Below are 27443 nucleotides of genomic sequence, written 5' to 3'. Positions count from 1 at the left end.
GTGGGGTGGGGGAGGGAATGAAGATTTTTTTTTCACAGAAAGGATCAAACTGGATTGGAGAACATCCCAAAAGGGTTTCATGGGCACTGGACTCAGAGAAGGCATCGTGCCTATTGCATAGGTGGTTGAGGGAGGGGGGAGGAAGATTTATGAAAACCTGATGCATAAATTAACGAATAAACAACCAATCTGGGAAAGGCATGACTGGGGTGTGTGTGGACACCCTGCTAAGGAGGTGCCAGCACGATCAGGCGCAGTCAGGGTGGCCGGACACCTCCTCCTCCTCCTCCTCCTCCTCCCTCACTCATGGTGCTGCGGCTGTGAATTCCCACCAGTTTTGGGGGCTGCAAGGTTTATTTACAGCAAGGGTGTGAATCGTCAGCCCGTCACTCCCGCCTCCGTCTCCTGGGTTGTCAGAACCCTGCAAGCAGCCTGGCTCCTGCATTGGAAGGAAGGAAGGAAGAAAAGCACCTCCGATGACTCCAGACTGCCAACGATTCCAAGACTGTCCCGAAGCCAAAACCTTTCCAGTAGCCCAGGGCACAACGGGTGCCTGCCCAAATATTAGCTTTGCATCACAAGGCTTTTTGGCAACAGTGAGAAGGGTCGTAGTACAGTCAGAATAATAACCCCCTTGTCCAACCCCCTTCTCAGGCAGGAGTTCCTATGCAGTTTCAGACAAATGATTGTCCATTTTCTCTTCTTAAAAGCCTCTAGTTATGGAGCACCCACAACTTTTGGAGGCAAATCCTTCCACTGGTTCTGTCAGGAAATTCCTCCTCATTTCTCGGTTGCTTCTATCCTTGATTAGTTTCCATCGGTTGCTTCTTGTCCTGCCTTCAGGGGCTTTGGGGAATGGGTGGACCCCCTCTTCTCTGTGGCAGCCCTTCAGATATTGGAAGACTGCTACTGTGTCACCCCCTAAAGTCTTTCCAATGCAGACTTGCTTGTTCTGCTAGAGCCAAAAACTTTATTTTGGTTCTTGACCAGTCAAAGAACAACTGATGAAACAAAGCCCAGAAAATAATCCCCTAACAAGAACTATGAGAAGCTATTTGTGGGCAAAGCAAAATTGGCTTTTTAAAGAGACATTTATCTTGATTTAAACTGGAAGTCTGAATGCCCCAGAAATTTAAATGCATAAAAGTTTAAATAAAAGGACGGTAATCGACTGGTGAGGAATATCTCTGTGTAACTGCCAATAGGAACATTCATTTCTGACGATTTTAATGTTTTTATGCTGAAAGCCGCCAGTCTTGCCACCACAAGATTGGTGGCAAATAAATTTAATTAATTATTAATGAATTACAGAACACAATGCACGCATGTGTGAGTTTGCAATCTGTTCACTTGCAAAATGAGTGTATTTATTCATTTCTTTAGCTGCTCATCTCAAGCAAGGTAGTGAACAATCCAAAACAATTATAATACAAATTAAATACGTATGTATATGTATGATAGATGCCTTAAAGATGCTGTGGTTAATGTCAATCCAGCAAGTCCTCCAGTTGGGTCGGGTCCTCCCCAATCCTGAGGGCCAAATGCCCCAGAGCGGTACCCACCAGCTGACCTGCCTGGGCATGCCTACCCTGCCAGCTTTCTCTCGGCTCCCCTGCTTTCTGGGAGGAGGCCTCATTCCTTCTGGACCTTGAAGCTGAGGCTGGGGGCAAAGCTTCCCGAGCATCTATGTATTTTAATAAGGCTGTACACCGCCCTGAGTCCTTCGGGAGAAGGGCGGTCTAGAAATTTAATTAATTAATAAATAATAAATAAATAAATCTGAGGATGCGGGCAGTGCCCACCTCGCTGCCCGTTGGGGGTCTTTGAGGGTCTTTGGGGGTTACATGCCGGGTGCACCAGGCTACTCAGATTTTTGTAATGTGTGGCTTTGTGGGTTTGGAGAAGGCCCCCACTGATGCTTCTCGACCTTGTCAAGTTTAAGAGGGGTTGGACTTCAACTCCCAGAATTCCTCAACCGGGGGAATTCTGGGAGTTGAAATCCACCCCTTTTAAATTTCCGAAGGGCCTCTATTCTGTTTGGCAAAGTCAGCCTAGGCAGGGATTAGCGAGAGAGACTAGATCCCTGTTCCAAGCAGACACCTGATGGATCCTTGCCCCGGGGAGACAATCGATCATGCGCGTGCAAGGGATTTTGGCGCTCGTCGCCAGTGGTGCGCATGCGCCTCAAAGGCACCTCCGCCGGGCAGGCCGAGCACCCCGATCGCTTCTGCGCAGGCGCACCCAAGCCACACCCTCCGCCTGACCGTTAGGCTAACGGTGCGCGCGAGCGGGTCTGCGAGGCGAGCATGCGCCGCCAGAGGTGGGCGGTGCCCGACGCATGCGCGGAGGCGGCGTCTGGGGGCAGTCGGGGGCTCAGGTGCGCCCGGATGGCGGCGGCGGGCGGCGGTGGCGGCGGCGGCGGCTCCGGCTCCGCGTCCGGGTCGAGGAAGCCGGGCTCCCCGCGGGACTCGGAGTCGGAGGTGTGGTCCCGCCGCGTGCGGGAGCTGGTGAGCGCGGAGCCGGCCAGCCGCCTGTGCTTCGAGTGCGGGCAGCGCGGCGTCACCTACGTGGACATCACCATCGGCAGCTTCGTCTGCACCGCCTGCTCGGGGCGCTGTGAGTCCGGGGGCGCCCACGACCCCTCCCTCCTTCCTTCTCGGGCCCGGGCGGGGAGGGCGGCTTTCCAGGGAGGTGAAAGCGGAGCCCCGCCCCTTTTAGGCGGGGGGGGGCTGGAGGGATGGGCAGCACACCTGGCACCTGCAGGGTGCAAACCTCCCCCCTTTGAGTCTGCGGGCGGGGGGGGGGCAGCACACCTGGCACCTGCATAGTGCAAACGTTCTCTGTCTCCCTGCAGGTGTTTTCTACCAGGAAGAGCAGAGTTTCTCAACTTGGACGCTTGCAGAGGGGTGGACTACAACTCCCAGGATGCTGGCTGGGGAATTCTGGGCTTTGAAGTCCACACCTCTGCAAGCGGCCCAGGTAGGGCAACCCTGACCTCTGGGTTGTTTTGCATGCCCCCATTCAAGGTCAGTCCCACAAGGGATCAGAGAGATCCATATCCGGTCATCTCACTGGGGAGTTCTGGGAGTTTGAAGTCCGTCCATCAGACGGAGAAAGACCGACTCAAAAGGAAATGCTGCTGGTCGCCCTTGGGCCGGCAGCCCCTGGCCCGTTGCCTCCGGGTGATGCCAGCTCTTCCAGTGCAGGGAGTTTCAGTTCTGCGTTTGGTTCCTTGGTCCTGCAGCCTGTTGCAACCCTCAGGGGCCGATCCTGCCTCAGATAGGAATTCAAATATGAGCTATCAGCAGCTCTGGGGCAAGGACAGGAGGCAGGTTTTTTGTCCGGGCACTCCCTTAATTTGGTCTTGGCAGATGGAAACTGCAACGATTGGAGTGGACATAATTTGTGCCCCGGTCAGAAGCTTGCAAAGCACAAGCGAGATCTAAAAAGGCCATTCACACAACACCTTTGACCTGTTTGTGAGAAATAAGGGTTGGGGAAGTGGGCAGTTGTGCTTTCTGCTCACACCACACAAAGTTTATGAAGGTGGACCTTGATATCTGGGGGAGATGCCATGAAAACAAGCAGCCTGAACTTGGAGGAAGAACGGGGCGAAGGGGTGTTGAGCATCCAGGAATGTTTCTGTGTTGCAAATGGGCTGCAAACGAGGTTCTCGGCCCTGCATACGGCCTGAGGGGGAATTGCCTGTGAGGGCCTGTTTTAGAGGGAGACCCTCATTTAACAAGGCATCTCAAGGGGATAGGAATGCTCATCAGAGGAGCTTGGAGTCCTCGGTGGGTGGGTGGATTTGGGGCAAGTGAGGCCTGTATTTCATTTTCCTTCATGAAGACCAGCTATGGTGGGGGCGGGAGGGGGCCAGTCTTGGCAACCTTGAGACTTGTGGACTTCAACTCCCGGAATTCTCCAGCCAGCTGTGGATGTGTCCGATTTGTGGGAATGCAAAGATTTAGGACACAGATCTGCCTCTGGTCCGAAAACATGTTGAGCTGGGCCCCTCCTCGAGTCACTTCACCTCCCCTCTTTGAAGGCCGGTCGGAGAGCTTCACTGCTGGTCCTCTTAATCATTAACTTCCAGGGGCCGAAAAAAACCCGGCAGGTCAGAAGAGTGGAAACTTGGCTACCACTGAGCCAGGAAGAGCCTGTGGGCGGGAACTGAGCGCCGCTTGGCCCTGTTCTGCCAAGACCCGAATCTCTGGGCTCAGGAGGATGGGATGGGAGGGGAGGTGGGTCCGGCCACAGGCTTAGATGTTATTGACCCCACTCACCCCTTGACTCAGCCCTTAGGAGAGCATCTGGCTCCGGTCAGTACCTCTAAAGAGAAGGACCAGGGCTGCTAGGATAGCACTCTTCCAATATTTGAGGGGCTGCCACAAAGAAGAGGAGGCCCACCTGTCTACGGAGATTCTCAGTCATCCAGGTCCCAAAGCCGCTTTTTCCCAAGGCAATTCCTTGAAAATATTTGGCTTCTTGTTCAGGAAAGCTGCTTCAGTCCAGAACTGAAGTCCTGTTGCCTTTGGAAAAAGCACCAGGGGATCCACCTGTTCTCCAAAGCACCTGAAGGCAGGACAAGAAGCAACCTGGAACTAAGGAGAGACTTCCTGACAGTGAGGACAATTAAGCAGTAGAACTACTTGGGAGGGTTTTAAGAGGAGACTGGACAGCCACTGATCGCAGATCGTATAGGGTCTCTTTCTTGAGCCAGGGAGTTGGACTAGAAAACCTCCGAGGTCCCTTCCAGCTTTGCTATTCTGTTACCTGTACATTACTGTAATGTGTGAATGCCTTTTTCTCCCCCTGTGTAGCCGTGGCCTGAATCCCCCTCACCGGGTGAAGTCCATCTCCATGACCACCTTCACAGAGGGCGAGGTCCAGTTCCTCCAGTCCCGTGGAAACGAGGTTAGTGGGGGGGGGGTCATGGGGAGGGGGTCTCGGATGCTTCTGGTGAACAGGCAGGCTTTGATTCCAGTCACCCCACCCACCCACCCAGGCCAGAGTTGTGTGCTTACAAGCTCTGGGCGGCATATAAATGTATGAAGTCATTTCAGCCCCAAGGCACCGAGGCATATTAAGCTGGGTGTGAGGGTATAAAACGCTGGAAGCAGATTTGCCTTTTAAAAAGCAGGCCAGCAAAAGGAACCCGCCCTCTTTTGCCACAGATGGAGAGAGGCCGCGTCCCTCGCGGGTTATGCTGCTCGGTTCCACCCTTTTATTTTTTTTTTTTTTTTTTTTTATTGAAAGAGTTTTAAAAAAAACAAAAACATTTTCCCCCTTTTTTCCCCCTCCCCCCCAAAACAAAAAACAAAACATCCCCTCCTCCCCACCCCCGGCTTCCCGGGTCAATCACAAGGTAAAGTCCAATCCAAATAATTTGGATTGGTTCCACCCTTTTATTAAACGAGTTTGCTTCCTAAAAGACCAGCGGAGTCCTGATTAAGGAGCTTTTTCCAAAAGGCAACACACTAGACTCTGGCTGCCTTTTGTGGAAAAAACACCTTTGGGGCCCCCGTGACCTGCATGGTTGAGAATCTGCACAGGGATCGTGATTTGTAACCATTTCCTCTCGTTCGGATCCCCTCCGCAGGCCTGCCGGAAGATCTGGTTGGGCTCTTTTGACTCGCGGTCGTCCCTGCTGCCAGATTCTCAGGACCCTCAGAAAGTGAAGGAGTTTCTGCAGGAGAAATACGAGAAGAAGCGATGGTGAGAACGATGACTTAGGGACTCTGGATTCCGCCTGTGGGACCTGAGGTCCTGATGGGTTTGGCTCGGAACAAAAGCCATCAATACAGACACTCCATTGCAGGCTTTCCTTTGGCTGGCTTCCAGCAGAGCAAACTGCGATAAAGCCCCCCCCCCCTCCTCCGGCTGTTCCCTCCATAAAAGCAAGTCCATTCCTCTTCCTTTGTTTCATCCCAGGGGCACCAGAGTTAGGTGGATTGCTAGTCCTCCTTATTTTCTACCAACCAGCCAATGTGCAGAAAAGTTAACCAAAAGGATTATCATTATTATTATTATTAAAAAAGCATGAACAGCAAATCCAATAAGAACCAGTAGGATACGGCTCGGCTGCCCCCATTGAAAGGACAGCTACCTGAGACCTGAACGCATAGTAATGCCCCCGGGGCTTGTACAAACTGCCCATAATTTGGAGACAAGAGGGAGCCTTGAAGATTAAAAAACACGAACTATGGCTGGAGACTAAAACATATGAAGAACGGTTGCAGGGATTCAGTCTCTCTAACTCTAGAGAAAAGAAGGACTAGGGGGCCCCCACGATATTCCAGTATTTGAGGGGCTGCCCCAAAGAGGAGGGGGTCCACTATTCTCCAAGGATCCAGAAGGTCCCTTCCTGCTTTATTCTGATTGATGTAAAATTGGGCGGTCTCAGGACTGATCCAGTTCACAGCCATGACGACATACAGCCTTAGTGGCTCCGTCGGTCGTATGTTGAGGAGGCGGCTTCTGTCCCCTGGAATAAATTCATCAAGAGGGCGAAGGAGGAGGGGGGGAGAGCCGAGGCAGCCCCCCCACCCCGAGGCTCACCTGTCTCCCGATTTTTCTCGCAGGTATGTGTCGCCTGACCAAGCCAAAAGCCTGGCCGCTCCGAGTGCCCAGGGCTCCCCTGCAGAAGCCAAGATGGGCACCAAGGCCCCCCAGGTCAGAGCTCCTGGCTAAGGAGGGGGGGGTGGGCTCCACCTGGCATGCAGGCTTCCCTGGGGTCCTAGTGAAGTTGGCACATGATCCAGAGGCAGGCCTTGTGCCACTCACACTGTGGGCTCCGTTCTTGGCTGCAGGCTAGCATTGCTCCTGAGCCCCCCATGCTCTATCAGAGGGGCCCCCTGCCTGTCAGCCCCCCCCATGGCACTTTTGGGAAAGTGGATGGCACCCTTTGAGCCTTTGTGGGAGGGCAATTATTAACTCCCCCCCCCCCCGCCCTCTGCTACTGTATTCAGCTCCACAGCCTATGTCACTTGAGGGCTAAAGTGTCCCGTCCCCCCCATAGACCGCGACCCTGCCTCATTGGCCAAGGGGAAGCAGCTGGCTTTATGCAGCCTGGAGGGTGGGTCAGCTATTCTCAGGTGGGAGGGGCGCTTTCTCCTTCTCAGTGGCCCCTTTTCTTGCAGGTGTCCGAGAAGGCCCCAGCACTGCCCGCCCAGCCAGTCAAGAAGGCCAGCACAGACCTCCTGGCGGACATAGGGGGGGACCCCTTTGCAGCCCCCCCACCCAGGCCTGCCTTCTCTGCCTTTGGAGGTGAGTCTCTGGCGGGGGCTCTCGTGGGTCGGAGTCTCCCTACTGAGCATGGGGGAACCATAGGGGAGGAAGACCTGGGGGGTCTGAAAAGGGAGAGGGGCTCCATCTGGGGCTGGGGCCTAGCAGGGAGATGGCTGAGCATGTAGGAAAGTCAGGAAGGATGGCTGTGCAGACTGGGTGAGCTGGCATGAAACGGCATCGGATTCACACACCCCTCCTGGTTTCAGGGTTCCAGTGTTGCTCAAAGGCAACATCTGTGCTTGGAGACAGGGGTCCCCGTAATGCCTTAGGGGTGGTGAGGGGATCTGAGGTCCCTGAGGTTGAACAAGGCTTTCTGTCTCCCCCCCCCACCACTCCCTCAGGCCCAGTAGCGGCTCACCCCGCCTTCCCCAGCTTCGATGCCTTTGGAGGAGGCCCATCAGTGTCGACTTTTGGGGACCCCTTGGCCTCCAGCCAGAGCCCTTTCCAGAGTCACCCGATCACTGCAGGTAACCTCAACCCCCACCCACCCACCCCCGGCCTCCTTCCCTGCCCTCAGGCCCTGAGAGAGACCCTCCGATGGGGCTGGGGTGATTTGCCGGGATCTCTGCCTTCTCAGCCATTCCTGGGAGCCTCATCTGAGCAGAGGGGGGGGTCTTAGTTAACCGGGGGTGGTGGTATTTAGGAAAAATAGTCTTTCTAGCATCCCTTGGGTTGCAGGGGGCACCCTGCGCTTGCTTGCTGTGAAGGAGAGAAAAGGGGGGGGCTTTAGGAAGTGTACTGAAAGTAAGAATCGGGGGGGTGTGTGTCACATCCAGTGAGCTACGGGGGTCTTTGGGGTCCCCTTGACTGCTGCCCCTCTTCTTCCTTTCCCTGCAGGTGGTGCCCATGTGGGAGCCTTCCCCGCCTCCCCCGCCAGCCAGCCGGGAGTGGGCATCCCGAGCCTGGGCGGAGCCTTCCGCATGGGAGGGGTGCCAAGCAGGTAGCTCCTCTCCCGCTGGTGCCCGTGTGGTCCCCACCCTCGGCTGCCCCCAGGGCCAAGCAAGGGCCCCTCCGTGGGGCAGCCTTTCCTTGAACTGAACTGCCGTTTCCTTTGGCAGCGTCTTCGGACCCCTCAGCCAGTCCCCCGTTCTGCCCCCCTCCAGCCCCGCTGCGGTCTTCGGGGGTAAGTAGGGCTCCTTGGTGGTTCGGGCACGAGGGACCCCGGGAACCTTCAGGGGCTCAAGGGGGATGCCCTTCTCTCCCTCTCTCACGCGCAGTTCCCACCTGCACCAACCCCTTTGCCAGTCCGGTGGTCTCCCAGCCCACCCTTCCGTCCACCAACCCCTTCCAGACCAACGGCTTCACCCAAGGTAAGCCTTCCCTGCTTTTCACTCGGACTGCCCACGCGCCCGTCTCGGGACCCCCAGGCACCCCTTGCTGGAGGAGCCCCCCATCTGTCCTGCAGTACCAAGGCCCCAGCGGGATTGGCTCCTGCCTTCTGGAGGAAGTGAGAGAAATGAGGGTCCTGAGCCTAGCCCCCCCCCCTGCCCATCCCTGCCCAAGGGTCGAGGGGCGAATCCCAGCGTCTCTGGAGCTTTGGGATTTTTCTCATGGAGAATCCGGGTTGTCAGGCTGAGTTCCCTGAGTTTTAGTGGCTCGAGCCTTTTAGGAGCTGTGGGAAGCTTCCCGGATGGAGCCCCCTTTCTCCAGCGGTCAGTTCAGTGCTAGGGTCTTGGTGGGCCCAGTTGGGCTTCGTCAACCTCCCTCAAGGCAGCTAAGAGGTTGCTGGTGCTGTGGGGGGACCCACAAGTGCAGCAGCGTCCTGGAGGGAAGGGGACCCTAGAAAGAGCAGAGCAGAGCAACGGGTGGAGACTAACCAAGGAGAGAAGCAAGCTGGAACTAACTTCCTAACAGTGAGGACAGTGATTAACCAGTGGAACAACTTGCCACCAGAAGTTGTGGGTACTCTAATACTGGAGGCTTTTAAGAAGAGATTGGAGGGCCACCTGGAATGGGGTAGTAGGGTCTCCTGCTGTTATTCCACATTCCCTCGCTCTGGACCCTCTTCTGGCAGGCACCTTCATGGTCGGCTCCCCCAGCAGCTTCTCGGCCTCTCCCCTCTCCGCCACTTTCGCTTCCCCACTGCAGCAGGAGCCGCTGTTCTTCCCCACCCAAGGAGTCGTGGGTCAACAGCACAACGGGGGTAAGAGAGGGAGTCGGCCTCCCAGGTGGGCAGAAGGGCTGCAGGCCGCTTCCCTCCCGTGACTCCCCTTCTTGGCTTCAGGGTCGCCCTTCAGTGGCTTTCCTGCCACCCGAGACGGACCGAGGCCACTTGGACTCCCTGCCGGCTACTCCACCAACCCTTTTGTGGTAAGGGGGACCGGCCTGCCTCCCCCCCCCCGGGCTTTTGGGGTCTTTGGGGAAGGGAGGCTTCTGGGGAGGGTCCCTCACCCTATTCCTGTCTCTCCCACAGAATCCGATGGCCGCAGCACCTTCGCCTCCCTTCGCCCAGGCAAAGCATCCCCCCACCAACCCTTTCTCCTAGCACCCTCCGGCCTCCAGAGCAGATGTAGACCCTCAGCCGGGGTGGGGTGGGGGAGCTCTCATCTGCACAGCAGGGCCTCCGTCCCCAGGAACAATGGGGGCCCTGCCTTGGAGGAACGGGTCACGTGGGCAGCCGGGGCCCAAGCAGAGGGGGGGAGGGGAGGGGGGTTGGCAGCCGAGACCAAACACATATTGTGGAGGGCCAGAGGGGGTCCCCCTGGAATCAGCCCCTCCTCCTCTCCCCCCAGCACAGAGGTGGGTCTCTGGCAGCTTCTTCGCTTGGGGCCCCTCCCACCCTGGGGACTCCCAGCAGGCCTTGTGGTTTCAACTGGGGGGCCCCAGTGCAATTGGCCTAATCTGTGTGCAGTCCCACTTCTGTCCTCTTTGGCCTGTCCCGTTTCCCGCCCCCCACCCCACCCCCCGCTGCCCACCAGGGGAGAAGCCCAGAGATCCCTCAGCTGCCCCTCCTCCCTCTCGCCTTTTTCTTGCACTAAACCTGAGGGTGGGGTCAGCCAGGGATGCTTCAGCTAGTGGCCCCTGAGGGGACCCTGAAGAGAGAGAAGCGGGAACCACACCCCCTCCCAGCACTATAGCACTAGGAGCTGCTCCCCCCTCCCCACAGGTGTCCTTTTCAGAGGGGAGGGTCTCCTGTCACGTGCCATATGGGTTGGAGCCTTTTTGGAGGGGTGGGCAGGGCAGTCCCACTCCCCTCCCCCCAGCTTCCTTCTGCCTGGATGTCCTCCCTCACCTGCCCCATGGGAGACTGACTCTTTGGGTGGGAGTCTGCCCCCTTCCCCCCCCCCCTCTCACAAAATGCTGCCCTCCAAAGTCTTCCACCCCCGACCCCCTCCCTTGTCAATCAGTGCCTGCTGACACTTCTGCTTTCGGAAGCTGCCTTTCTCCTCCCCGCTCCCCTCGTGTTCTGCTCTTGTCTTGGGGGGGGGGAGATTTTGGAAAATCTGACTGGGCTGAATTTAACCCCCCCACTCCTGCCCCCAAATTGAGGGCAGAGAATCTGCACTGCAGGCCAAAGGAACTTGCTTATTTACGCTTAGGGGGGGCCCCCACCTCCCCCCCCTTGCAGCAAAGCCACCGCCCGGGTGAGGATGGGGGTGTCAGGATGGCCAGGGAGTTGTGTGTGTGTGTCATGGCGGGCGCCTCCTTTGCACGTTGTTCCTTCTTTGCAGCACCTCATTTCAGGGCTCCCGGGGGAGGGGGAGGAAGGGTCCACTCACTGTGCTCAGTTTTTTTTGTAACCCCCTCCCCCCACCCCCATCCTTCCCCTCGCTCCCCCCAAAGAAGACTGGAGTTTATATTTTCAAGAAAAATATGGACCTACGTTTTTAAAGCTTAGATCTATATATGCTCACAAAATCTCTATATAGCGAACACACAGACGTGTTGCACTCAAAATGTCTATAAAATATCTATATGAGGAGAAACAAAGTGTATTTAACGAATATGTCGAAGTGTTTTCCTTTTGTGACTGCAAAACCGGCCTCATGCTGAGGTTTCCCCCGTTGTGTTTGTGTGTGTGGAGGGGGGCCCCTCAGAGGGATGCTCACACAATGAAACACACACACCTACCTAGACACCCACACACCCTGGAGACGGATTGGGGAGGTGGGGCCTTTTCAGCCCAAATTCTCTGTGGAGACCATCCTGCCAGCTGGGCTCCCCTCCCCTCCCCGGCTCTCTGGCTGGCCTTAGGTGGCCTTGAGCTGATCCCAGCCTGGTTGTGCTCCGATGGGAAATCCCTGGGAAGTTGAAGTTGGAATCCCCATTCAGTTGGCTCTGCTCCAGGGGGGGGTCCAGCCTTGGCTACTTTCCAGACTGGTGGACTTCAACTCCCAGAATTCCCCAGCCAAGACTGGCAGGAAAGTCTACCAGCCTTGAAAGCGGCCAAAGTTGCCTGGTCTACACGATGGTCCAGAGCAGAGCCCAGCAGCTGCTGGGGATGGCTGTGATGCTTGGAACAAGACAGACGGTGTCGTCTTCTCTCCCCAAGAGGCCCATGGTCCTTCCAGCAGGTGCTGCCCTTCTTGTTCCTGGGGCTGATGGGGCAGTTCTCAGCCTGGGCCAGGAGGGGAGTCCCAGAGGCTGAACCAGCATAAACCCAGTTGAAGAGGCCTTCCTTCATCTGGGGCCCCAGGGCGCCCTCTGCTGGAAGACTGGTGCAGAGGCAGCCCCTGCCAGGATCCCAATCCAGCATTCTGGTGGGGAGGGGATGCATTGCTGGGGGCCGGCTGGAGAGCGAGGCCAGTGTGGCTCCTCTCCGTCCACAGAGACCACTGTGCTGCAGAGCCACGTGGGGAGGGGGTGCCTGGCTGCCTGTTTCTGTTTCACCCACCCCAGAGCTGGGAAGAGGGGGGGGCGCATCCATCAGATGATCTGGCAGAGCAGGTCGGTGCTGGATAGAGCCAGCCCAAGCAGGATACCAGAGAGGTGACCGGTGAAGGAGCTCCTGTGTCCAAGAGAAGCACAAAGACATGATTGTGGCTTTGACCGTGGACCACCCATCTCCCACCCACAGTGGCTGCCTGGAGGTGGGGCTCCTGGCTGTCTCCCCCTAAGTGGATATTGCCAACCACTCCCAAGTTTGGGAAAGGGGTGAAGCAGCAGCCGAGGCTCCCAAACCACGTCACTTGGTGTTCTTCAACCGGCTTAAGTTGGCCATGAGGTGCTCAGTGGAGTAGGCAAACCTCAGGTGCTGGCCCAGTTGCCTCCAAATCCAACTTTAATTTTTTCCACAAGGCCATAAAGATGGCCAGGAAACCATCAAGGTGAAGATGGGTAGGAGAATCCATCATGTTATTCCATGGTCCCCTCTGGTTGCCAGTGAGTGGGACGGCCTTACAGGCAGCAGTTCTGAAGTGCCACCCACAGGAGACCATCTCCATCTCCGTGGAGGCATCTGGCCTAGGACGGCCCTTCCGTGGACACCCGGTGATGGCCACTGTCTGAACTGAGTCAACGGAGGGAAGCTCCATCCTCTCAGCCTTGGAGACTCAGGGCTGCCAGCCGGGTGGGAGAAGAGGCCTCCGAGCCCCACATCTAGGGGAATGTCTCCAGACCCTGCTTGGGAGCAGCCCAGAAGCCCCTGGCTGGACTGGGATTAAGAGGGGACCTTGCCTGACCCCACCGGAGGGGCCTCGGGGCCTCACCTGGGGTAGAAGAGCGCCAGGGCCAGGCATTCCAGAATGCAGAGCCACCTGGTGGTGATGGTGATGCCTGTAGCCATAGTTGCCACGGGGAAGCTCTCCACCTCCCTGCCCATGGCTTCCAGGGAAAAAAGGACCCCTGCAGCGCATCAGGATGGAAACAGGAGGGGCCGTGTGAGGCAGGAGGGAGGCTACCACCACTCCTGGCCCCTTCTGGCACCCACAGGATGAATTGCCCGGAGCGACAGTCCTCGCCCTTCCGGAGGGAAGCTGCTTTGGACTTAAGGCTTGAACTTTGAGGAAGGGGCAACTCCCCCTCCTTGTATCACGCAGCCTTAAGACCCCCAGGAGGGACCCTGGGGAGCAGCAAGGGAGGGCAGCCACCCTCTCCTCTCCCATTGTGCCCTCCGGTGCAGCCAGGTGCAGGGACCTGCAGCTGGCTCAGAGGCTCTCCAGGGGTCTCCAACCAGCCCCTCCCCTTGCCCTCCCGCTCACTTCTGGGCCTGAGACCCCAGGGAGAGGGAGCTGCACCTGAGAAGCCCACCGCGCAGTGCTCCCAGTACCAGTGGTGCCCGGTCACCAGCGCCAGCAGGGAGTTGAGCCCGAGGTGCATCAGCCCCCCCAGCAGGGCCAGGGCCAGCAGCAGGGCCCCCGTCCGGAGGGTGCCGACCTCCTGCTCCAGGCCCCAGCCCAGCCAGAAGAGGGTGCCCATGTTGAGAAGCAGGTGGAAGAGGCCCAGGTGGTGGAAGGGGGCCCAAAGCAGCCGGCCCCACTGACCCTGGCCCCACACGGACTGCACGCTCAGGCAGGTGCCGCTGGGGGGGTGGACGGGGTGGCAGAAAAAGACCACGTTGGTGGCCACGAGGGCCAGGGTGGCCCAGGGCACCATGGGGCAGCCTCCCCCCCGGGTGGGCAGCCTGGCAAGGGGGAGAGCAAGGCCTCTGTGACCTCAGGGCTGATGCCACCCCCTTCTTTGACCCTGGGGCCCTGCCTTGGGGATGGGCCCCTGCAGGGATGCCTCCCAGGGACCAAGCGCCCTGGGGCTTGTACTGCCAGGGTCCCTGGAAGCCCCTCTTGAGATCTTGCCAGGGAAGGGGTCAAGGGGGCGGCAGGGCTTGTGGCCCCTGGCCAGTTAGGACCAATGGGCATCTGAGAAAGGCCCCTGCTGGGGTCCGGTGGGGTGGGGGTGGGGCTCAGTCTGCCTGCCCAGAGCATCTCACCCCCCTGAGCTATGATCTCCTGCCCCATAAACCAACCAGCAGCCTCAGGAGCTGCTCAGCGTCTCTCTCTCTCTCTCGCTCTTGCTGGCTCTCCCTTTGTCCCTTTCTCTCTTTTTCTCTCAAAGCAAACGAAAGTCAGATCCAGGTTGCCGGAAGCCGGGTCCTCCTGCTGACTGTAATCAGGGCAGTGTCCCCTCGTGCCGGGACCACAGCCGAGTGTTTGCCCACAAACGCTGGGGCTGGAGCCGGCAGCAGGCCAGGTTTAGTAAACAGGCCAGGGTTGGGACTCAAAACATCACCCCACACCTCTGGGGGGGGGGTGTCTCGAGGCTGCTCCTGTGGGGCAGGGAAGGAGGAGCGCTGGCTCCTCCTTGGGGGGCTGAAGGACGCTGTGCCTGTTCGCCTTGGGCAGACTATGCTCCACGCAGGGACTCAAGTCCTCCTGGGCCTCCCTCAGAACCTGTGAAGGAAACAGGGCTGGTGCTTAACCAGGTTTTAGAAAGTTTGTAGGCATGTCCGTGTTGACATTGCCTGACACGGCATGGTGGGGCCCCTGCGGTGCTTAACCAGGGCCATGGCTCACTAACCCTGGTTTATAGCTTAGCGTGTCCTGTGGCTGTGTTTATTCTGGGAAGCCCAACCAGCCGGAGGAAGCTTAGCCATTTGGGTAAGTCCCCAGACAGCCCTGAAGCTGCTCCAGACACCAGGCCGATGGGGCAGCCCCCAAAGAAGCTGCTGCGCCAGGAGACCTCAGGGCACATCACGCCGTGAGCCACTGGAGCCAAGGGCTCCTTCTGCCCTTTGGCAATGAGTGCCGGGCGCTGGCTCTGAGGAGGGTTGCGCGTTGTCCCTCTTGCGAGACTGAGCAGAGCCACAACGCATGAACCACATAGCTTCTTCATTTAGGTTCACCCACAAAGCCAGAGGAGAACCCCCAGCCTGCCCCAAGGTGGAGAGAAGGCTGATGGCGCACGGCAGGTGGTGCTTCCCGTTCCAAGCCACGATGCCCGTGGAGAGGATCAGACGTGGGCTCCATAAACTCTTGCACCCATGTTCCTCTGCAGCTCCCCCCCTACCTCCTGGGTGGGTCGCAGCCTCCCCTTCCCCAGCGGAGGGCCCCAGTTGCAGAGCATGAACACAAAGAGGCCCACAGTTCTCTTGCCCCTCAAAGAGGGGGTGGGCCTGAGTCCCCCTCCACCAAAGGAGCCCTGTGGTGGGAGTGGGGTCGGAACCCCTTCCCCACCCACCGCCCCCGCCTTGAAAGCAGAAGGTGATTTTTCCGGCCTGAGTCAGCCTGGGAGTTGTGGCTTGGTAGGGTCTGGGCTGACGGGAGGGGGTGGGGGGTGCAGGGGCAGGGAAATTTCACGGCTGGGAGGGAGGGGGCAGCCCCCCGTGCAGAGAGGCCTTCTTTATCAGGGGCCACTGTTTGCTGTAAATACGGCCCTTCTGCCCTTGGACGGTCCTTCCCTACTCTTGGTAATTGGTGAAGGGGGGGCAGCCTGCTCTTTCCACTTCCTTCCCCCTCGCAGCTGCAGAAGGCCCCGTGGGAGCCTCCTGGGACCTTCCACCTACCCCTGGGAGCCCTGAATGATTCCCCCTCCCCTCTTTCCCTCCCTTCCTCTCGCAGAGGGCAACTTGCTTGGCTGCAGCTGGAGGGGCATCAGAGGGAGGGGAAGGGGGGCCATTTTCTTTCCAGAAAAGGGGAGGCCGCCTGCAGAGTTTCTTACCGGCACTCCCTCATTGGGGGGCCATCTGGCCACAGTGACCTTTGCCAGCTCCCAGCTACAGATGCCATCCTCCATGGCTGCCTGGAAACGCCGCCCCTCTTCCTCCCAGGAAACGGGCTCCCTTCCCTGCTGGCAGCAACAACACAACAACCCCGCAACAACACAACCATCAGCCGCCACTCAGCTCATCCGGCCCTGAGCACCCTGTCGGAATGCTGCCTCCCAAAGAAGGGTCCCCAAAATCTCCTGCACTTCCTCCGCCCGCCCCCGCCAGCTTCCTAGGCTGACCCCCCTCTTCAGACTGGTGGGAGGGCAAGGGAGGCCTTGGATGCCCCCCTCCCCCCCCGGCTGGCTCTTCAGGGGGCCTGGGCTGAGGTCCTGGAGACCCTTCTCTCCATGGCTCCTGCAATCTTTCAACTTTCACGGACATTATTATTATTTTCATTGTTATGAGTCACCCAGACTTAAGTCAGAGTTTGCCACAGAGTTTGAATGATCGAATAATAATAATATCTGGTCAGCTGGGTCAGGAATCCGAGGCTGTTTGTTGGAAGAATTGGGTCCAACCTTCCAAAATGTAAACAAAAGAGAAGACTGGACAGCCACCTATCTCAAATTTTACCGGGTCTCCTGCTTGAGGGGGCGGGGTTGGACTAGAAGACCTCCAGGGTCCCTTCCAGCTCTATTGATTGAAATGATTGAAAACATTTTCCGACCCATACCTCTTTTGGATACCAGGGAATACAGAAGCCGAGAGACGGCAGGGCAGGCCATCCCTAGGCATGGAAGCTCCCTGGGTGAGGTTGAGCTGGGCCGAGAGGTCCACCCTGCGGGGTTGTTGTTCTGCCATCAAAGGAAGCAGCAACTCTCCAGGCCCCCGAGGAATAATCCGGATCCGGGGGAGCCTCGCATGACAAGCTGCTGAGCTTGGCGGCCCCAGGGGAGAAGGGACCCGCCCCGCTCGCCTCCCGCAGCCGCCCAGCCCGCAGCTGAAAGAGGCACCGGGGCCGGAGGGGGGAGGCCGCTCCCGATTGGCCGGGCCCTGGCTTCAGCTGGCTGGAAAACCGGGGCCGCCGCTGATTGGCCGGCAGCGGCAACGCCCAAGCGCGGCTCTGCCAGCCACGCCACATCCACACGGCCAGGCGGCCCGGGCTGCGGCGCCTCTTCGCCCTCGATCGGGAGGCCGAGCGTCGGGCAAAACACCCGTGGCAATTCGGGCTGGCTCAAAGCAGCCTCGCAAAGCCAGCCGCCCCCTTTCCCGGACCCCCCTCTCCGTTTACACGGCAGGACGAGGGAGGCCGGCGGGGGCTGCGGGGGGGGGGGACGGGGGACGGCTGTCGTCCTTTCTGCCTTCTTACTGCCCCCCCCCCCCGCAATATCCCGTGGCTTATTTCTGCAAACCGCTCAACGTCTTAAAGCGAAGTCGCTGAAATCCAGCCAGCCGGGCCGTTTGTGCCGCGGCGCCTGGTCCCCAGTTCCGCACGGCCGGCCTTCCGAGGGTCGTCGAGCGGCCTCCCGGTTGGGCTGCTGCCCGATCTCAGGCCGTCAGGCGGACTCACCATCCAAAGGCAGGAAGCTCCGAGAAAGGGTCCGTCTGGATTCCAGAAGCCCCGTGGAAGGATTGGGTCTCAGGAGGGCGGGGGATGGACTAGATGACCTACAAGGTCCCTTCCAACACTGTCAATCAGTATCGGGATCTATGAAGGGGGTGAGAAGGCGCCCCGTCAAACCCGCCCTTCGGGAGCGCCGTTTCCCCCCACCGCTTAGGGATGCTGGCCGCTACTCTGGGGTTCCCCAGCTGGGCGGAGGGCGCGCCACGGGCCAGGCAGGCGCGAACCGGGGCAGGTGGGCTCCCCCGACGTGCCCAGCACGAGCCGTAGGCGGCTTGGCTCATGCATCGAGCCTCCCCTGACTTGCAGCCGAGCCGGCGCCTCGCGCGCAGGGAGGGGGGCGCCCACTCGCGTCCCGGGGAGGGCGGCAGACCGGGGACGCTAGGACCGCGGCGGCGGCGGCCCTCCCGCCCGGGCTGCGGCAGCGCTGTGTATAAAGTCGGGACGGGGGAGCAGGGCGGGTCGGCCCTCCGCCTCCCGGAGTCCCGCGGGTGCGCGGCCGGGACTCTCCGCTGCTGGAGGCTCCGGGGCAGTCGGCCGCGCAGGGGCGTTGAGTCCCCCGGGCGGCCGGAGCGAGGGCTGCGGGGCCCCGAGGCCGAAGGGGGGATCGGTCGCTCGCCCTCCGCGGGAGCGGCGGACTTGGCACGAGGCGAGAGGCGAGAGGCGAGAGGTGGCGGGTTCCAAGCCCCGCGGAGCTTTGGCCGGCGGGGCGGGTGAGTCGGGGGATGGGGGAGCCTGCCGTCTTGCCTGCCACGCCGAGCGCCCCCCCCTCTCTACGGCCGCCGGGCTCTGGCCGACTTTGGGCGCAGAAGAGGCGCGCGGGTCCCCTCCACAGCCAGAGGGGGGTTCTGCGCCCCCCGCCTCGGCCCGCCCCCGCCCCGACGCCGCTGCCTCCGTGGCCACTTTGGGGCCCCGAAAAGCCGCGGGGAGAGTTTGGAGTCCTCTCCGCTCCTCCTCCTGACCGGCTTGCGGGGCTGCCTGGTTTGATTAGGCGAAAGAAAAGGGGACGCCGTTCCCGGCCCCCCTTTTGTTGTTTGGCGGAAGAGCCGGGAAATAGACGGGGGAGGCCGAAAGGCGTCGGCTGGGCCCTCCCGAGCGATGCCAAGCGGGCCCCGTTGCCCGAGAGCCTCCGCTGACATTTTGCCTGGAAACTTTGGCCAAGTCCGCTCTGGGTGCAAACCTGTGACGCCGCCGAGACCCCCCCTCCCCTCCCCCCGTTGCTGCTTTCCTTTTTGCCGAGGACTTCCGTGAAATGCGCGGCGAGGTTTGGCCAAACGTCGCACCTGACCTGGTTTCCCTCCTGCCCTTTTCTTTTCCTTTCTTCCCCAGGGATCCCCCGCCGGCAAAAGCCGAACTTTCGCTCCTCCGCGCAGCGGCCGAAGGGAGCCGAAGACCGAGCCGCTTTTGGGGAATGGCTGCTAAATTGACGAAGTGCCCTCGGCTGCCTGGCAAAAGCCGCGACGGCTGATCTTTATTTTCCTGCCTTCCCTCCGCTCGGCGTGTGACTTTTATTAAATTCAAACTTCTTGCAAAGCCAGGAGACTTTGGAGCCGGGAAGGTTAGAAGATCTCTGGGCGGCTGCCGCGAATGGGGGGGTGGAATCCCCCGGCCGTCCTGGAGTGTGAGAGTTTCTTTTTCTTTTTGGAACTCTGCTGGTCAGCTGCTTTTGTGGCAAACGGGAATAATTTTCTGGCGTGAATGTGAAGAGGAAGAGAAGGAAGGCAGCTGAGGTTTCTGGTGCTGGAGGTTGGGTGGAAGGAAGTAGAGAAGTGGGGGGGGGGAGAAACCATCGAGGCAGACTTTCTCAAGCAAGCTGCCCCCCCTGGAATTAACTTCTGAAAGGATCCTTTGGCTCTTTGGGCTGAGAAGAGGCCTGTTCAGCATCAGCGGCCAGGCAGCGAGTCTCCAGAGTGGGGACGGGGGGTTGTCTGGCTTTTTTGCAGCAGAAGAGAGCCAAGCCCCCTCCCCTTGGGGCAGCCGCAGGTGGTCCTTGGGGCAGGTACCTGGGCAGAAGGGGCCTTTCCTGCCTGCTCCTCAAGGCGAGGCCCGTTTCCTCTGGTCTGCCCAAGAGGGATGCAAAGTGGCTGCCCCCCTGGGCTGGCAGCTCCCCAGCTTCACTCTCCACTTGGCTCCCCCACCATGGACCCTGGAAATGACCCCCTCCTCTTTGCCGACATCCGCCTGTGTGGCTACCTGCGCAAGCAGAAATCCCGCCGTCGTCGCTACTTCGTGCTGCGCTGTGGGGGAGAGCGGGGCCCCCCCCGACTGGAGTATTATGAGAACGAGAAGAAATTCCGGGCCGGGGGCCTCTGTTCGCGCCCCAAGAAGACCCTCCTCCTCGAGGGCATGCTGACCATCAACAAGCGTGCGGATGCCCGGCACCAGCATCTGATCGTCCTCTGTGGGCGCGAGGGCACTTTTGGCGTGGCCGCAGAGAGCGCCGAGCAGCAGGAGGCATGGTACCTGGCCATGGTGGAGCTGCATGGCAAGGGTGAGTCTGGGGGCAGCGGGTCAGGGGTGGGGCAGTAGAGAGTTCCTTGCAGTATGTAGAAGAGCCAGAATTGCCTTCTGGGGGTCTCCCCCAGGGTTGCAGCACCCATCAGCCCAGCTTTAGCCTAGCCAACCGGGAATGAGGGGCATTGTGGTTGAGCCTCAGCCAAACCTGATTCAGTGCCAGTCAGGCTCCATCCGGGGATCCCTTCTGAAGAAGCAAACGATCGATGGGGATCTTCCCCTCCTGGGAGGGGTCTGCGCTCATGGCCAGGATGCTCCCCACATCTTCAGCTGGTTCTGAGTCCAAGGGTTCCCCTTCTGCAGACTGGCTTGGCTGCACTGCTGCCTTGTTCCTGGCCCCTCTGGGGGCCCTCTGAGGAGGGCTGAGGCCAGGAGCCCCCCCCCGCATGGTGGGAATGCATGTGGGGAGGCAGAGCACCAGGGCTGTTGGGCTACAGATACGGGAACCAGAGCCCATTGTTCCCCATCAGGCTCCTGGCTTTACTGGGCCTCTCTCGTGGCCCTTCCTCACCAAGGGGACCTGTCCAGACTATCCGGCTGGTCTCAGTGCTGGGAACCCTCTCCCCCCACCCCCCACTCCAGCTTTTGTCTGGGGCGAATCTCTTCCAGCTACCTCTGGAGTGCCAGACTCTTCCCCCATTCTGGCCCCCCAAGTCCCCCCCCCACACTTATAATTCAGGGGAGCCTCCCAGCAGTCTCACCACATCTGGACCATCGTCTACCCCTCCCCTGAGATTGTGGAGCATCCAGTTGTCAGCTGTGGGACCAAAGGCCCCTGGGGATGCCAGAGCCCTTGGGAGACCCCAAAGCCCTCCCGTGCCCATCTTTGGAGGCGTTTAACACTGGGATCCGATTTGGGGAATGTCTGTGAAATCCTAGCAAAAGCTGCCCTGTCAACCACCATGAAGGGCCGCTTTGCTTCCTCCCTGCCTGCCTCAGGCGCTGGGCTGGCCGCTCGCAGAGCAGCCGCCTCAGGAGAAGCTCAGTGCACGGAGGCTGGAGAGCAAAGGTCCCTTCTAGACCTTTGGGTGAGTCGGCTCCATGCCCGAGTCGCCGCCGTGCACCATCACCGAGCCCCGGCGTGCTCCGAGGAGGAGCTGGCACTGCTTGGAAGAGGCCCGGCTTGGAAGAGGCCCAGGTGCTTGGCCGCCAGAGGCAGGCCGGCTGTGGGGAGGAGCAGGCGGGGCCTGGACTTTGCTCCAGGGGAGGCTTGGCTGTTGCTGGCCACCGAGTTGGAGGCTTCCCTCAGCCGGCCGCAGCTTCCGTCTTGGTTCCCTGACCAGCAGCCATCCACCCACTCTTGCTGGTGTGCCGCCTCTGTGTATGTGTGTGTGTGTTGCACATGTGCACACAGGCGCAGGTAGGGCTCAGTACAGAGTGTTCTATTCCGGGAGGGGAGGGCAGGGGAGGGAGCGGCAGGGCTGAGTCTCCTAGCAGCTCCCAGAGACTGGTGTGGGGTGAAGATGCTTCCCCTGCTCCTTCTCCCCAGGGCCACCTCGGGCCCCTTACGGCTCCCCCCTGCCCGGCTGCTTGCTTGCCAGGCAGAGATCCAGCCCTGGGGTCTCCCTGGCAACCGCCTCTCCCCCTTCCTCCAGGTGATGGAAGGGACTGCTTGCTCCCCTGACCTTCCCCTCCCTCGGTGTTGCTTCTCCCTTCCTTGGATGGGGGAGGGCCTGCTTCTGTTCCTTCACCAGGCTTTCTCGTGCAGCCACGCAGAGAGTCTGGATCCCATCTGGTGCCTCCTCTGGCCGGGTTGGCCGGGCATGGAGAAGACGAGGGGTGTTCATTCCCCCCCTCCCTGCCTGTCTTCCCAGCCCACTCCTCAAGTCTGCCCACTCTCATGCAAGCCTTTGCTCCTCATAGGAACAGCCCCCTCGGAAGGGGACGGTGAGGCTGCCCAGCCTGTCCCGGCCTTCAAGGAAGTCTGGCAGGTGAGCCTGCGCCCGAGGGGCCTGGGGCACTCCCGGAACCTGGCCGGGGTCTACCTGCTGTGCCTGACTGAGAAGACGGTCAGCTTCGTCAGGCTGAACTCGGACGAAGCTGCCGTGGTCCTGCAGCTGCTCAACATCCGGCGCTGCGGCCACTCGGAGAACTACTTCTTCATGGAGGTGGGGCGCTCGGCTGCCACGGGACCCGGGGAGCTCTGGATGCAGGTGGAGGACCTGGTGGTTGCGCAAAACATGCACGAGACCATACTGGAGGCCATGAAGGCCCTCAGCGAGGACTTCCGGGGCCCCGGCAGGGGCCAGGCGTTGCCTTCCACTCCCATCCTAGTGCCTGCGCGCCGGCAGCCGCACGGCAACCCTCTCCCCAGCCAAGGGGGCTTCCCGTGGAGGAGCCGCCCCGAGGGAGGGACGCCGTCTTTGGGTTGGAGCCCCGCAACCCTAGGGCAAAAGAAGCTAGCGGCCAGAAAGCCAGATTCCTTGAGCGACTACAGTGCCATGTCATCTGACGAAGGTGGCTCCAGCCCGGGGGAGCTGCGGCCCCCCAGCACGCCCGACCCCCTGAGCGCCATGGTGGTGGATGGGGAGCTAGACTACATCAGCATGGGCCAGCGGATCTCCCTCGACGGAGCCAGCCTACCAAAGTGGCCCTTGGAAGGTGTGGCGAGCAAGCGGGCATCTCTGCCCCCACTGGTGCTAGGCAAGGGCACCCCTGGCCTCCTGCGTCGCAGGCAGTGCACCAATTCTGCTGTGGTTTCAGCAAGCTACCCCGAAGGACTGAACCTCCATGGCGCGGACCCTGGGTACATGGCCATGCTGCCAGGGGCGGCCCTGGGCCCTGAGGAGCAGGATTATGTCCCCATGACACCCAGCAGTGTCTCTCCCCCCCGGGAAAGTGGGGGCTACATGCTGATGTCCCCCAGCAGGAGCTGCTCCCCAGATGGGATGGGCCAGTGGGCCGTGGGGGGCGAGGAGAGCAAGTCTCCAGCCGGCGAGTACGTGAATATGTCCCCAGCTGGGCAGGCGGCCCCAGACACTCCCTCGGAGTACTTGTTGCTGCCTCTCCTGGGCCCCCCTCCAGTCTTCTCCCCGCCACACTCCTGCAGGCGTGGCCCCAGAGCCCCCTGGCACCCTGCTTCCCCCCGGCGCCTCTCCTGCTCCTCATCCACCAGCTCAGAGAGCCTGGAAGAGGCTGCCCGCTACCCCCTCGGCCTGCTTGTTGACCCACCCGGAGGTGCCAAGGCAGCTGCATCTTACTCGGGAGCCAACTACGTCAACCTGACGCTCCGAGTGATGCCAGCAGACTCCAGCCAGGTGTCAGTGCCCGACTGCTCCAGTGAGCTGCTGCCTGGGCCCCCATTTGTGAGTTGCCACTGCGAGGCCAAGGGAAACGCCGCACCACTGGACCGGGCCCCACGGGAGAGTGGGCTGAACTACATCGACCTGGACCTGGCCCTCCCTCTGCGTCTGTCTGCCGGCCCCTGCCAGGCACAACCACCCCACAGCTACGCCAGCATTGACTTCCAGCGGCTGGGCGAGCTGCCGGGGGCAAGCCCCAAGGGGCCTCCAGGTAAATGGGGGGGGGCTTGGGTTGCAGCTGCTGTCTCCAGGCAGTCGGCTGCGTTGGCTGAAGAGGCTTCCCTGGCTTTGGGCACTTTGGGACACCCCACCCCAGGAGCCATCTGGGGGGAAAGCCCCTCCTAGGCCAGGGATAGGCGGCTGGGTTGCCCTGGGTTGCCCGAGGGAGCCAGCCTCCTCTCCTGGTTGGCCAAGGCTGGAGGGGCAGGTGCTGCTTCTGAATTTATCCTGCAAGCAGAGGTGGCTTTCTCAGGCTGTGGGGGGAGGTGCCGAGAGCAGCTATTTTAGGATGGGCCTCAACCGGCCTGTCCAGCTGTTAGGAAACATCTGGGGGCAGGCAAAAGGTAGGGTGGGGGCTCTTTCCAGAGATTGGGCTGGTGGGGCAGGTGGGCCAAGCGGGGGGGGGGGCACTCTGTGCCCCTCACCCTGCAGAATTGCCCTCTGCCCTCCTGTGGGGTCCTGAGCTGGGGCCCCCTTCATGCCCCCATTTCCACTTGGTCTCTCCCCCTCCCTGCTTCCTCCTTGTGTTTCAGCCCATCTTCCCTCTGGCATCCATTTTTCTTAAGGGGGAGGGTGTGTCAGGGATGCCCACAGTGCCCACAAAGTCCCCTCTTGTGAAGGGGAAGCTTCATGCTGGCTCCAGACAGGTTGTGCCCTCCTGATCGCTTTTCTCAGGCCTCCCTTAGCAAGCCTCTCCCCTCCCCTCCCCACTCAGGACTCTTCCCTCTGTGGCAGCTGTGCGGGAGGCTGAGCTGGAGGGGGGCTTGTCCCTTTTGCTGAGCCCCCATGGCAGGACGTTTCCCCCCCCCCCCCGAGGTGGCTCGGCTCCTCTGGGCACTGCTGGCAGGTCAGTCTGGGGGACAATGGGGCCGGACACCCTGCGCCCCACTTCCTTGGGCAGGGAGAAAGTTGTGGGATACTCAGAAATTCCCAGATCTTCACTTTTAGGGGAAAGCCCCCCCCCCTGTTTCTGAATCCACCCTTCTGGTTGTTTTGAGCTGGGCCTGTGCAAAACGCCATCTGAGGGCCTGCAGAGTGCCTCACCTGAGCTATGGGCATTTCCCAGGTGTTGCTCTGTGCTTCCAGATGTGGTTTTGTAGGGAATGTGTTGCGCAGGCATTTTCTTGTACAACTGCAGTTGGCTTCACGCGCTGCCCCAGATGTACTTTGGGGCTGCTGCAGTCCACATCGCCCCATATCAATAATTGAACAGAATACGGGGGGGAGATCCTGCAGAGTGTGTTGCTAGGGTGCCTCTCCTGGGGCTCAGCCAGCTCAGTCGGGTCACCCTTGGGGGTCTCGAGCATCCAGTCTTGTCCACCTCTGCATATGCACAATTCTGGGAGGGTCTCCAGGGGGTTTCTGTGCTGGGAGTCCCAGCCTTTCTGAGTGTGAGTGAGGGTCGCCCTTTGAGCCAATCCAGAGCTGTTAGTTTTCATCTTTTAACTTTCTTTATTTGTTCAATAACTGCCCAATGCTTTGATATTTTTAATTATTTTACGTCAGTATTTATGGCATTGACCCATAAATTTTTAAAAAATAAAATGCAATAATAAAATAAAATATAAAATAAAATGAATATAATATAATATAATATAATATAATATAATATAATATAATATAATATAATATAATATAATATAATATAATATAATATAATATAATATAATATAATATAATATAAAATAAATAAAAATAACATCAAAAACTTTGTTCCTTCTTTCCTTCTAGAACTCTGACCTTCTGCTGGGAGCTCCAAGGCAGTTCGGCATCGGATCGCCTCCCCCTCCTCTCCCTCTGGGGCTGGACAATCCGTTTCTCCCTTTCTGCCCCCCCCTCCCTGGCCCTGCGCCCATGCCAGGTTGGGAGGGAGGAGGCCTGTAGCCCCCCCCTGCAGGACCCCTGCAACGCTGTTCCTGTGCCTCCCATGCACCAAAGATGAACTGGGGGAGGGGCGTGTCTGGCCCTGGGTTTTGGGGTGTGCAAAGAGGGGGATGACCCCAAAGCCCTTCATGCTCGGAATGAGGGAAAGGAATGGATTTGACCCTTGGTGTTTGTGCCTTGGGACCCCCCTCCCCTCAGACTTGTAACCTCCGTCCTCCCTGACCCCCTCCCCAAATGTAAGCTGCATTCCTCCTTCCCAGCCCCCTTTTGTTGCTGCTGCTGCTGCTGCTGCATTTTGCACAGGCCCGGCCCCACCAGTGTCTTCAGTGGGTGCAGCCCCCCCACTCGCACAGACCCCTGTTGTCTGGGCTGGCCAAAGAAACCATGCTCCGTTCTGTGCCTGCTTTCTGGCCTTTACAATAAAGACCGTTTTAAGTATGGAAGAAAAAGGCGGGACTCTTGTTGTGTTCAACCCCCCCCCCTCCCACCAAAATTGGGTAAAAGCTCCTTATTGACCCTCTGTGCAGACCCCCCTCCCTTGGGGGCGGTTGGGAGCCAAGCCGATAGACGTTTGCACGTGTGTGTGTGTGTGTGTGAGAAATGTAAAATTGGTTGCTACCGGTTCTGTGGGCGTGGCTTGGTGGGAGGGAAATGTGACGGTGGGCGTGGCCAACTTTTTTTTTTTTTTTAACTTTTAAAATTATTTTTTCTACAACCTCTTTGGCCGAAGAGATTGTAGGAAAAATGCTTTTAAAGGGTTCTGATGATCCCAGTTGAGATCATCAGAGGCTTTTTTTTTTTTACTTTTAAAAGCATTTTTTCAGCCGAAGAAAAATGCTTTTTTAAAAAAACACAAACTGATGATCGTGCACCTCAGTTGGGGTGGCGGGGGGGGGGCAGGGATTTTTGCTACTGGTTCTCCGAACCACCTGCTGCCATTGCTACCGGATCAGGCAATCCGGTCCGGACCTGATTCGCACCCAGAGCCTCCCCTGTGGCTCTTGGGGGGTCTGGCAGAATCTCCTGGAAAGCTTGTGAGATGCTAAAGCCCCACTGCGCCCACCACCACACAGTAGAGTGTCACTTCACCAAGGATGTTGCAGTTGTTTTGGTTCACGGCTGCGCCTTCAAAAGAAACCCTAATTTAAGGAGGGTGAGCTGTGGGCATGTGGGAGGGGGAGGGTGCCCCTGTGATGGGGAGGGCAGATTTGAGGGGGTTGCCAGTGGCAGAGAGAAGGGAGCACCCCAGCAGACTCTTCCCCCCTCCAGCGCAGGGGAGGCAGCCAGTGCTGGGTGGGGCGAGGGCTGGATGGGTCCTGCCTCCCAGAGGCTACAAAACATGGAGACCCCAGAGCAGAGCCAGGGAAGGGCACCGAGGCCGTAAATGAGGGGGCCGGCAGCCCCTCCCTCTGATGCAGATCCCAGGCGTGGCAATTTAGGACACAGCCCTTGTGCATGTGCAGAGTGCAATTCTTGTACAGCTGAGAGTGTCTCTAGGATGGCAAGAGAGCCGCTGGGGAGCCAGGGAAGGGGCTTGGGGGCAAAGGCTGGCTGATGGCAGCCCTTCTGCCCTGCGGGAGAGGGGCAGGCAAATGGCCAGCAAGATCTGGGGGTTTCTGCTGGGAATGGCCGTTTTAAGGGTGTGTGTGTGGCAAAATGACCTCCATTTCAAGGACTGTTTTCGGGAGGGGAGGGGGGGGCTTCCGTCTCTTGCAAATGCCGGGCATCTCTCCAAGGGCTGTTGTGGCCGGATCCCCCGGCCCCCCCCGAGGGGCTTCTTGGGACTCTGCAGGGGCACCGCTGCCTAGTGTGCCCACCCTTGCTGCTTCCACCCTTCACAGGAGTCTGTGCCAGGCACCCCCGGCGAGCCCCTGGGCAGGGCGGCCTCGGCCTCCTGGCACCCCTACGGGACCCCTCCCTGGAGGGAAGCGAGAAGGGCCCAGATGGGCTCCCCTTTGTCCAGGGGCCACAAGAGCAGCCTGGCAGCCTGAGTTTGCTCTCCTTGGGGAGGGGTCCCCGGCCAGACTTTTCC

At 59.5% G+C, this 27443-nt stretch overlaps 3 protein-coding genes across 6 annotated transcripts; 2 read left to right on the top strand and 1 right to left on the bottom strand.

The window, feature by feature from the left end:
• The first annotated feature begins 2320 nt into the window (after positions 1-2320).
• On the top strand, positions 2321-9913 carry AGFG2 (ArfGAP with FG repeats 2). The gene is made up of 13 exons (XM_058181407.1): positions 2321-2613; positions 4524-4527; positions 4824-4917; positions 5603-5718; positions 6585-6675; positions 7143-7269; positions 7632-7757; positions 8128-8230; positions 8349-8413; positions 8508-8600; positions 9305-9433; positions 9515-9600; positions 9704-9913. Exons 1-13 carry the CDS (start codon positions 2388-2390, stop codon positions 9773-9775), a joined length of 1332 nt encoding a protein of 443 aa, XP_058037390.1. The 5' UTR covers positions 2321-2387; the 3' UTR covers positions 9776-9913.
• LOC131197391 (rhomboid-related protein 4-like) lies at positions 5369-17558 on the bottom strand. Of its 3 annotated transcripts, none has more exons than XR_009154943.1 (4): positions 17442-17558; positions 12939-13074; positions 12125-12238; positions 5378-5689 (listed from the first exon to the last, which is right to left on the bottom strand). XR_009154943.1 is itself a non-coding variant. In XM_058181399.1 (4 exons), the coding sequence occupies exons 1-3, from the start codon at positions 16654-16656 to the stop codon at positions 12157-12159; spliced, it is 270 nt and encodes an 89-aa protein (XP_058037382.1). In that variant the 5' UTR covers positions 16657-16899; the 3' UTR covers positions 5378-5689; positions 12125-12156. The 3 variants fall into 3 exon arrangements, 1 of the variants encoding a protein (XP_058037382.1); XM_058181399.1 differs by lacking the exon at positions 17442-17558 and adding an exon at positions 16605-16899; XR_009154942.1 differs by lacking the exons at positions 12125-12238; positions 12939-13074; positions 17442-17558 and adding an exon at positions 16605-16899 and having other exon boundaries at positions 5369-5689.
• Positions 17335-25860, top strand: LOC131197369 (insulin receptor substrate 1-like). 2 transcript variants are annotated; one of them, XM_058181336.1, is made up of 4 exons: positions 17335-17470; positions 18822-19983; positions 21870-23519; positions 25259-25860. In XM_058181336.1, the coding sequence occupies exons 2-4, from the start codon at positions 19566-19568 to the stop codon at positions 25264-25266; spliced, it is 2076 nt and encodes a 691-aa protein (XP_058037319.1). In that variant the 5' UTR covers positions 17335-17470; positions 18822-19565; the 3' UTR covers positions 25267-25860. The 2 variants fall into 2 exon arrangements, with proteins under 2 accessions (XP_058037319.1, XP_058037318.1); XM_058181335.1 differs by lacking the exon at positions 17335-17470 and adding an exon at positions 17929-18205.
• The last annotated feature ends 1583 nt before the right edge of the window (positions 25861-27443 follow it).

Source organism: Ahaetulla prasina, chromosome 4, assembly GCF_028640845.1.
Source record: "Ahaetulla prasina isolate Xishuangbanna chromosome 4, ASM2864084v1, whole genome shotgun sequence".
NCBI classification, from domain to species: Eukaryota; Metazoa; Chordata; class Lepidosauria; order Squamata; family Colubridae; genus Ahaetulla; species Ahaetulla prasina.
Note: the sequence above shows the minus strand (reverse complement) of the source record. Positions and strands in the feature narration are given on the sequence as shown.